The sequence below is a fragment of the Octopus bimaculoides genome, chromosome 24 (genome assembly GCF_001194135.2).
Source record: "Octopus bimaculoides isolate UCB-OBI-ISO-001 chromosome 24, ASM119413v2, whole genome shotgun sequence".
Classification (NCBI taxonomy): domain Eukaryota; kingdom Metazoa; phylum Mollusca; class Cephalopoda; order Octopoda; family Octopodidae; genus Octopus; species Octopus bimaculoides.
Genome location: NC_069004.1, coordinates 671,469 through 681,652, shown reverse-complemented (window position 1 = coordinate 681,652; position 10,184 = coordinate 671,469). Strand labels below are relative to the sequence as shown.

Here is a 10,184-nt window from a genome sequence, read left to right as displayed (position 1 = left end):
ATGGGTGGGTGTAGCAGGGAGGAGAAGAGAAACAAAAGATAAAGATAGACCTACGCACATATTTATATACATGTATGATTATACATTAATCTATCTATCTATCTATCTATCTATCTATCTATATATATATATATATATACACACATCTATCTACCTACATATATAAATATGTAGATGTATATATGTATATATTCATTTATACACATACATACATGCACACACAAATGCACACATGCCCCTGTGCACACACACACATTAATATATGTAATGTGAAGAAAAAAATCAATTGATGGAAAGAACAAAATATGATAAAAGAAGGGATCAAGGGATGAAATATAAGGAAGCAACAACAACAACAGCAGGGATGAGAAAATCGAATCCTATTCTGCAGCAAATAAACAGCAATTATTAGAGACAGATTTAACTTGAACAACTGAATTGAAAAACAGAAACCCCAAAGTAGGGTTAACAACTTGCTTGAGGGTGTACAAACCTAATGGCTGAGTTAACAGACTGATTTCAAGAATATAACCCCCAGTGGTCAACCCAAACAGCTGGTTTCAGGGACCACATCACAATGGTTGGGTTAAAACTGATTTCATACACATACACCAGTGGTGGGATAAAAAGCTGATCTTATGACTGGGTCACCCTCTGATTTCAGGGGCAAAACTCAATGGTTTTATTTACAGTTAATTTTGCGGCACACCCTTCGTGGTTAACCTGAACAGCTGGTTTCAGGGATAAAGCACTAGAGTTGGGTAAACAATGACTGTGAGGGCAACAAAACCCAGCGCTTGGTTTGAATGAGTAGTTTTAGGACATAAATCCAATGAATAACTAGTTTGAGGGATGCAGGGCTTTTATTAAGTACAACATAGGTTTTGACCTGTAACATTTAAACACTAATCGATTTATATCTATTTGTCCAAATTATTTATTATATATATATATATATATATATATATTTACACATCTATATATTCATACACACACATATGCACTTACCCACACACACACAATGTACCAAGCAATAATAACAGATCAAGCCATGCAAAAGAACAAAAAAAAAAAAACAGAAAACGGTAGAATAAAACTTTTAAGTCATTGCTTACCAGATTGTCACAGACATTGCCATTCTGTCGCTGCTTTCGACACCAAAGTGATTTCCAGGAAACTAACTTCCTGCCTTTGTATTTGATCTGAAATAGAAGTTTAAGGATTGACAAGTTACTGTTATTGCTGCTGCTGCTGATGATGATGATGAATATGCTAATAATAACAACAAAAACAACAACAATAATAATAATAATAATAATAATAATAATAATAATAAAATGATCCTTTCTTGTTTTGGTTCAAGGTTAGTGACTTTGAGAGGTGGGGAAGGTGATTATAGGGACTCAAATGCTCAACTGGTACCCACTTTTGCAGCTTGGCATGCCAATGGTTCTGCCAGCTCACTGCTTTGATAATAATAATAATAATAATAATAATAATAATAAAGTTTAGTCATGGTTGGAATGGCTCTGATCATAGATCTGTCTGTTGGTGCCGGATCAGAGATGACCTGGGGTTAAATACCACCGCCTCCGCCGCTGCCACCACCACCTCCGCCGCTGCCACCACCACCACCACTAACAACAACAACAGTTGACTGGTCTTCTTCAATACTTCAATATTTTGGCACCGTTTTCATTGATCTCTACCAATGATATTTTAGAACTGATGATCAATCTTCACTCAGTACCAGTTACCAATGATCTTGGGGACAGCAGCAAGAGAAGGAAGAAATCAAAGAACATACACAGCTCCTAAAATATCCGAATGTAACATTTCCAGCATCCATTAAAGAAATATTGGATTCATCTCAAGTTTCAAAAACAAAATTTGCAAACCATTTATTTTTTACTTTGTTTATTTTCATTTAGTTGGATTATTATTATCATTATTATTATCATTATTATTATCATTATTATTATCATTATTATTATCATTATTATCATCATCATCATCGTTGTTATGGTTGTTGTTGTTGAAACCTAAGATGTAACATAATAAGGATGACTATTTATTTATCTGGCGCTATTCTATATTTTGGCAAACAAAGAAAGTACCACATTTTGTGTTCTGTTTCCTCCTCCTCCCCTCCTTTTTTTCCTACTTCACTACTACCACCACCACCACCACCACCACCACCACTGTGGCCACGGTCTTCTTTTTCCTCACCCCCATCATCACTGCCACTGCCACCACCACCACCACTTCCTAACATGCCGACCACTCCAAGAGTGTAATGGGTGCTTTTTATGTGTCACTGGCACAGGTGCCATTTGCATGACTCTAGCAACGGCCATGACTCTGATTCCACTTGGCTTGATGAGTCTTCCTAAGTACAGCATATCACCAAAATAAAAAAAAGAAATTGCGAGCTGGATCAAAAAAAGAAAAAAGAAAAAAGCAAGTAAGTAGTGGACAGTCTGTTAGTTAGAATGATGGAAGAGGGTTAAACTTACCGATGCCCAGCCACAGCCAGACTTTTTGGAAGGATTGACCAGTTTTTTGCAGTGACTAGCCCAGGCACTTGGTGAGTTGAAAATTTCATTATTTTCTTGCCACCTGATCTTACCATTTGGAAGAAGGTCAGCAGCAAATTTCTTTCCCTGATTTAGAAAAAGAGAAAAAAAAAAAAAAAAAAAAAAAAAAAGGATGGTATAAATATAATTAGCCAGAATAAATCATTACTAAAATATAATTAATTCATAAAAATAATTATAAAATATAATTGCTTAATGTTGATAGTTACAAAATATAATTGGTTAATTTAACTCGTTTGAAGAATTAGAAAAAAACTAACAAGAAATCATTGTCATTTAATGTTCCCTTTTCTTTGGCTGGATGCACTTCCTGTCACCAACTCTCACCTGTTTCCATGCAAGGTAACCCTAACCCTAACCCTAATCCCCAGTTTCCGCATTACCCACCAGATAAGGGATCGGGGGACCCTGTCAAAGGCTTTCTCCAAGTCCACAAAAGCCGAATTCCAACTTTACCATTAATCTCTAGAGTCAATAAAATGAAGAACCAGCCAGGCACTGGTTCTCCCCACTGGTTCTCCCCACTGGTTCTCCCCACTGGTTCTCCCCAAATGTTTCTGACTTTGTGCCTCTTCAAGAACAGATTATTGTCGTAATGTTCCTCGTAGCTGCCCTTGTGGCAAATAAAAGAACTGATTGTTATATGTAATGATTGAAATCAGGAAGAAAGAAGTTGGTGGGTGGGTGGGTGGAGGTCCCAGTGTTTTTACATCAGACAAAATCTGTTGGGGACCACATCAGTAGGTTGTACTTTGCATCAAAGGTTTCAGTTCACAACCATCTTTACCAGTTCCATTACTAGCTCCACCACCACAACAACAACCACCACCACCACCACCACAACCTCTACCATCTCCAGCTTAACCACTACCATCACGATCAGTGGTGGTGGGGGTATGAGTGGTGATAATAGCAATAGCAGAGGAAGTGGTAGTGCTAGGAGTGGTAGTAGGAGTAGTTAACAGATAGAAAAAAAAAAACTGTCAACAGAGAAATAAGAAGAATAAAAAAAAAATTCCAATGGAAAAAATATAAATATAAAAAAAAAATTGGAAAAGAAACATTGAACATTATTTACAGATTTATATTTCAAAGACATTTAGAAATAATACATTGTTGCAGTTGTTGTTATGGTTGTAATGGTTATTATTATTATTATTATTATTATTATTATAATTATTATTATTATTGGTGTTTTATTAGTTGTGTTTATTTTTGTAGTTTTGGTTGTTGTTACATCTATTGCAGATGTTGCTGTTGTTGTTCTCCATTACCGAGTATTTATTGGAATCATTTCTGATGACTCTCAACATGACAGAAAGTAAAAGCCATGATTTGTAACATTCAAAGTAATCTTTAAACACAGAATGAAATACGTTTCATCTTTTTCTTATTGTATTCACACACACACACATATATATATATATATTTATGCATATATGCACACACACATATAGACACAAACACACACACACATACACATATATATGTCTATGTACACATTTATACATACAAATATAGAAAACATATTTGAGTTTACAAAAGGTAGAGGAGAAAAGTGTACAGCATGTAGTTTCAGCAGCGAAATGACCCCCTGTTAAGGCTCAGTCCGGAGTTTTGCCCCTGTTGCTCATCATATAACAAATGCAGTCAATTACACAGGCAGAACTCTGAGTCGTAACACTCAAACACACACTTCTGAGTGTGTGTATAAACATATATGTGTGTGTGTGTCTGTGTGTGTGTGTGTGTGCTGATGCCACATAAAAGGCTCCGAAGCTGGTGCCATGTAAAGAACATGCAGCACACTCTATAAAGTGATGGGTGAAGAAACCATGGTTGGAGGGGGGGGGCATCAAGGTTTGGTGTGGCTCCCTGGCTTGCCAACTTCTGTCAAGTCACCCAACTGATGCCAGCATGGAAGAATGGACACGCTAAAAGAAAATACACACACAAGCATCCATAGGTACAGGTGTGGCTGTGCAGTAAGAAGCTTGCTTCTTAACACACATGGTTCCAGGTTCAGTCCCACTTTGTGGCACCTTGGGCTGACCAAAGCCTTGTGAATGGATTTGGTAGATGGAAACTGAAAGAAGCCAATCATATATAAGTATGTGTGTGTGTGTGTGTGTATGTGTATATCTTTGTGTCTGTGTGTCCCCCTCTCCAATGCTTGACAGCTGGTGTTGATGTGTTTGACTAAAATTGTTCAAGGCAGTGCCCCAGCATGGCCACAGTCCACTGACTAACGCAAGTAAAAGCTAAAAGCATGCTTAAATGATCACATAAAGAGGATGGGTTGTGAGTCTAGGAATCACAATTCCATCATTGTGACAAGGAAATAGTTTGGAGTTTGTTAGCAACAATAATAATTATAAATATAATTAATTATTAATAATAATTACTATTATAAAATTTGTCTCTTGGGGGATAAATTGTTGATTTAGTATTAAGTAATTAATTAAGCAATACTTATTAATTTAGTGGTAATCATGAATTTAGAATTGGTCAGCTGTAATAATTATTAAATTGGCAAAGATTATTGATTTGGAATTAATCAACAGCTACATTAATTAATTTGGAATTAGTCAACTGTGATAATTGCTGTTGCAGACTAGCTTGGATTAGATTGCAAGAATTAGTGAAAGGTCAGCCAAAATGGCCCTTGACATTGTGAGTTCAAATCTTGTCAACGTCAATTTTGCCTTTCATCTTTTGATGGTCAATAAAATAAAGGACCACTCAAGTCCCAGGGTTGATTTAATCAACAAACCCCCCACCCCACCCTCCAAAATTTCTGAGCAAAATTCTCAGCAATATTTCTTCTGATTTTTTACACTCTTGTCGACTGGAGCAATGTGAAAAGTGTTTTGCTCAAGAACACAACACATTGGTTGGTCCAGAAATTGAAATCACAATCTCATGTTTATGAGTCCACCACGCTAACCACTAAGTCAATAAGCCTCCACTCTGATTTTACGTAAGTATTAGAAATTGCAATGAATTTTTTAGCATTGGTGTGGCTGTGTGGTTGAGAAGATTGCTTCTTAGCCATGCAATCTCAGGTTCAGTCCCTCTGAATGGCAACTTGGCCAAGTATTTTCTACCAAAGCCCTGGGCCAACCAAAACTTTGTGAGTGAATTTGGTGGACAGAAACTATAAGAAGCCTGTTGTGTGTGTGTGCATGCTTGTGTATACCCTTGTCTTGAAATCCCATGACAGTTGTACAAGGACACCATTGTCGTACAAAAGATGATGTACATTTCCAGACTTCCATGAAGAACTTGTCTGGCCACGGGAAAATTTACCTTTCCTGGGAACAGGTGAAACTCATTAAACGGGAAAGCATCAAGTAGCAAGAAAAACAAGTTCCGTCTGACCCATGCCAGCATGGAAAAGTGCACGTTTAATGGTGATGATGATGATGATGATGATGCCATATCACATCCAGGAACATCACAAGATGTTGTATTAGGAAGCAAGAGTACACATAGAAAACCCAGTTAAATACCCCGTACTCACAGACATTGTGCCCCTTCTTTTCAAACCTTATAATCCCCAAAACTAAGGAATGCTTCCAAACATGTTTGGTCATAATCTAAAAGCATGTCTGTGTAATTAAGCTACTTTTATAAATGGAATAGATTCCCATGTTTTCTTGGAGAAGTAATTCTCTGTGTTAATGCCATTCCTATCTTATTAGAATGCACATGTTATACATTAGTAACATATATATTTGTAATACAAAGTCGGGTTCCTTAGAATATACTGTGTGATTAGAATTTAGAATTTAAAAAAATTGTACTAATCCGTTGCTATTAGAAACCAATCTTTAGTTTTTTCTTCTTATTTTCTTCTTTTATTTCTCTGTACTTTGGTAATTTAAATGTTTCTAATAATAAACCAGCTTCCCCAAATCATAGCATCTGACTGTAATTTGATAATCAAAGAGTCTCATATTAATCTGGTCCTGATATCCTACTCATCCCTCTCCTCGTGCATTTCGTTTCCATTATAAAACTATTTCTCTACAACTTTCCTACAACATGACTACACACACACACACATCAGAGAGAAAGATAGGTAGATAAACTGTGACCCAAGGAAAAATATACACACGTACAAAAGTTACGAGTGAAAAATCTCACCTCGCACTCAGTAAGTGTTTTATAATGATGCAGACATGCACATAATACACATGACTACACACTCACACACACACTCACACACTCACACGTATACATTTATATGTGCATGTATGCATGAATATATGTCTGTATGCATGTGATGAGTTCCTTCCAGGTTTTGTCTACCAAATTTCACCCACAAGCCATTGGTTAACTTGTATCTATAGTTTCATATTACTTTGAATTAATCCTGCATTATTTTGTAGCTTCTAGATTTTGATGACATGATTGCTTACTTTTAGAATGACATTGTAGGGTAGGTGTGAGAGGCCAGATCTGGCCAGTTTGAACATAAAACAAGGCTGGATATTTTGGCTGCTTTAAATGTTAAAGGGTTAAGCGTGGAGCCATCCTTGGGGAGCTTCAGTCGTGTAATTAATAAATTTTCATCATGAGAAGTGATTGGTAGCTTCTCACGCAGTTTTCCCCCATTTCTTGAGAAAGGGTTGCAGTGAGCGCCCTCTACCTTTACTGATGGCACAACAGTGGGGAGAGGGGAGGAGAAAGAGAAGAAGGGTGGGGAACTGACCGGTGCTTTATTTATCTTAAATGTTGACCCTGAGAGGATGAAAGGTAAAGCTGACCTCAGTTGGATTTGAAATCAAAGCCCAGAGAGTTGAAACAAATACCACAAGGTTATTCTATCCTGCTAATTCCTTATTCACCTACACACACACACACACACATCATATGTGTGTGTATCTGTGAATGTTTGTGGTTCTGTGTGTATATGATTGCCTCTGTATGTGTGTGTGTATAAGTATATCTATATACACACACAGAAGCAAGTATGTGTGTATTTAATGGTAATTTTGTATAAAACATACAACAGCTCAGAGTTCCTACATTCTATAGAAATATTCCCAAGCCACAAAGGAAGTTTTATTCTCCAGTTTAAGACAACATTGCTGCATAAATTCTATATGAAATGCCAAACCAATACCACCGGCTGCTCTACAAAGGCCATTGAAACAAAGACGGAATGCCATATAACATTTCCTCAAAATGAATTGTTCTTCAAATGAAGACATTTTACACCATTATCAGTGTGTGTGTTTGTGTGTGTGTGTGAGTGTTTATGCATGAATAATACAGGAAACTATGTGTGTATATATGTATCTCAATGAATATAAATAGTTGTCTATATTATGTATGTGTGTGTGTAGGCATATATAAATATCTATATCTATATATATATAGAGAGAGAGAGAGGGAGGTAGTGAGATATGTGTGTATGTGTGTGTATGTATTATGTATGTGTGTATGTATACACACACATACATCAAATATATATATGAGATCAATAAAATATCTGACTGAAGAAGTAAGTACACATGTCAATAGGATTGATTTAAAACCCTTGAAGGCAGTGCTCCAGTTTGGCCAGATTTTAATGATTGCAACCAGTTAAACAATAAAAGGTTATTTTCAAATGTGATAATGTGTGTGTGTAAACACACAGACACACACGGCTGTGTAGTGATTTGGATAGAGTCCTGCTGAAACAATTAACTCTTAGCCTCTGAACTCACGTACATTGAGGGTTGCTACAATGCACTGGAAAAACTAAGGGATCACTTGGGGTTCTAAAACTCCTAGTATTATGAGGTGTTTGCCACTTTCGCCTCCAGGTAAGGGTTGGTGTCAGGAAGAGTATCCAGCCATAAAAAAATCTGTCTCACCATAGCTTTTTGTTCAACCCACTGCAAGTATGAGCTGTTGATGTTAAAGGGTTAAGTCAAGGCTTTGGCAAAAGACATTTTCTCAAGGTGCCATGCAGTAGAATTGAACCTGGAACCATGAAGTTGCGTTGCAAAGGAAACCGTCAAACCACACATCCATGCATGCAGATGCGATTTAAACCTCCATTGCCCTTACATAACATGCAAGTGACAGAAAGGAGTTGAACAAAACACACACACATACACACACACACACACACACACACACACACACACACACACATTGAGATAATAATCGCATTGGAATAGGAAGAAATGAAACTTAACAAAACACACAAAAAACAAACATTAAAAATATTTGGAAAGATAATTAAGAGAAGAAAATAGAAATAAATGAAGATTAAGTAATTTCAATGCAGTGGTAACGCTAACAACAACAACAACAACAACAACAACAACAACAACAACAACAACAACAACAACAGCAGCAGCAGCAGCAGCAGCAGCAGCAGTAATGCTCAGAACATCAACAACACAAACAACAAAAACTAACAATATTGACAGCAGCAACAATTGTAGTAACGGCAACAGTGACATGAACAATAACATTGACAACAACAACTCAACAAAAACAAATTCATTAACTTCAACAGCAACAACAAAAATGATAATGAAAAGCAGAACATTGCCAGCAACAAGCAGCCGTGATAGCAACATTAACAGCAGCAATCACAACAGGAACAGGTGTAGGAAGAGGAACAACAACATCAACATTGACAAATGCAACAACAACAACAACAACATGACAGTAATGTAGAAAAAAAAACAAATAATTAAAAACAAGTGCAAGAAATTACCTGCTAACCTCTAAGACAGAAGGAATATGTGTGGGGGAAAATCAATATGTGTGATTGTGTGTGTGTGTGTGTGTGTGTATGTGTGTGTGAGTGTATGCACATATCAATGTATGTGCATGTATGTGTGTGTGTGAATTATGTGTATATTTGCATGTGTGCGTGTATATGTATATTTGAATGGGTGAGTGTGTGTAAGTACGAGTGTGTTTGTATGTACATGTATATGTGTGTGTATGTATATGCCTGTGTGTGCATGAGAGAGAGAGAGAGAGAGAGAGAATGTGTGTGTGAGTATGTATGCATATGTGAATGCGTGAGAGTAAGTGTATGTGTGAGCACATTACATGTGTGCAAATGTGTGTGAGATTGAGGACATACGTGTGAGTATGTATGTGCGTGTATATATCATACATACACAGAATTATGTGTGTGTGTGCGTGTGTGTGTGTGTATGCATGTGCGAAGCAAAAAAAAGAAAAAGAAAAGGAGAAGGAAATGTGTTTATAAACAATATCTGTGATGAGAGCAAATGTTTGCCTTTGCTGTTGAGATGATGATGGCAGCTGTGACAGAGGTCTGGTTGAGATTTTGATTTTTCTAATCTGGGTTGGCGTTGGCAAAGTTCTCTTCTTTGGAAAGCACTCACGGAACAAGCTTTTAGCAGGGAAAAATGCAAATTTTCTTAGGCATATAATTTCTCCCCATCACCCTCACTCACTCTCTCTCTTCCTCCCCCTCATCACTGTCTCATCTCCAACCCCTTTTCTCTCTCTTATTTGATGACGTTTCTTTTCTCTCTCTCTCTCTCTCTCTCTCTCTCTCTCTCTCTCTCTCTCTCTCTCTTGCTTATCATGTTGTCT

The 10,184-nt window shown here is 37.0% G+C and overlaps 1 protein-coding gene across 1 annotated transcript in view; it reads right to left on the bottom strand.

Annotated features, from left to right (window-relative positions):
- The window catches only part of LOC106870888 (putative uncharacterized protein DDB_G0271606), a 127,938-nt gene that overhangs the window by 19,655 nt on the left and 98,099 nt on the right, over window positions 1-10,184 (bottom strand). Inside the window, exons 3-4 of the mRNA XM_052976482.1 lie at window positions 2,517-2,663; window positions 1,116-1,202 (exon numbers count right to left, since the gene is read on the bottom strand). Of these exons, the coding sequence (XP_052832442.1) occupies window positions 1,116-1,202; window positions 2,517-2,663 (234 nt within the window). The remainder of the gene's footprint in view (window positions 1-1,115; window positions 1,203-2,516; window positions 2,664-10,184) is intronic.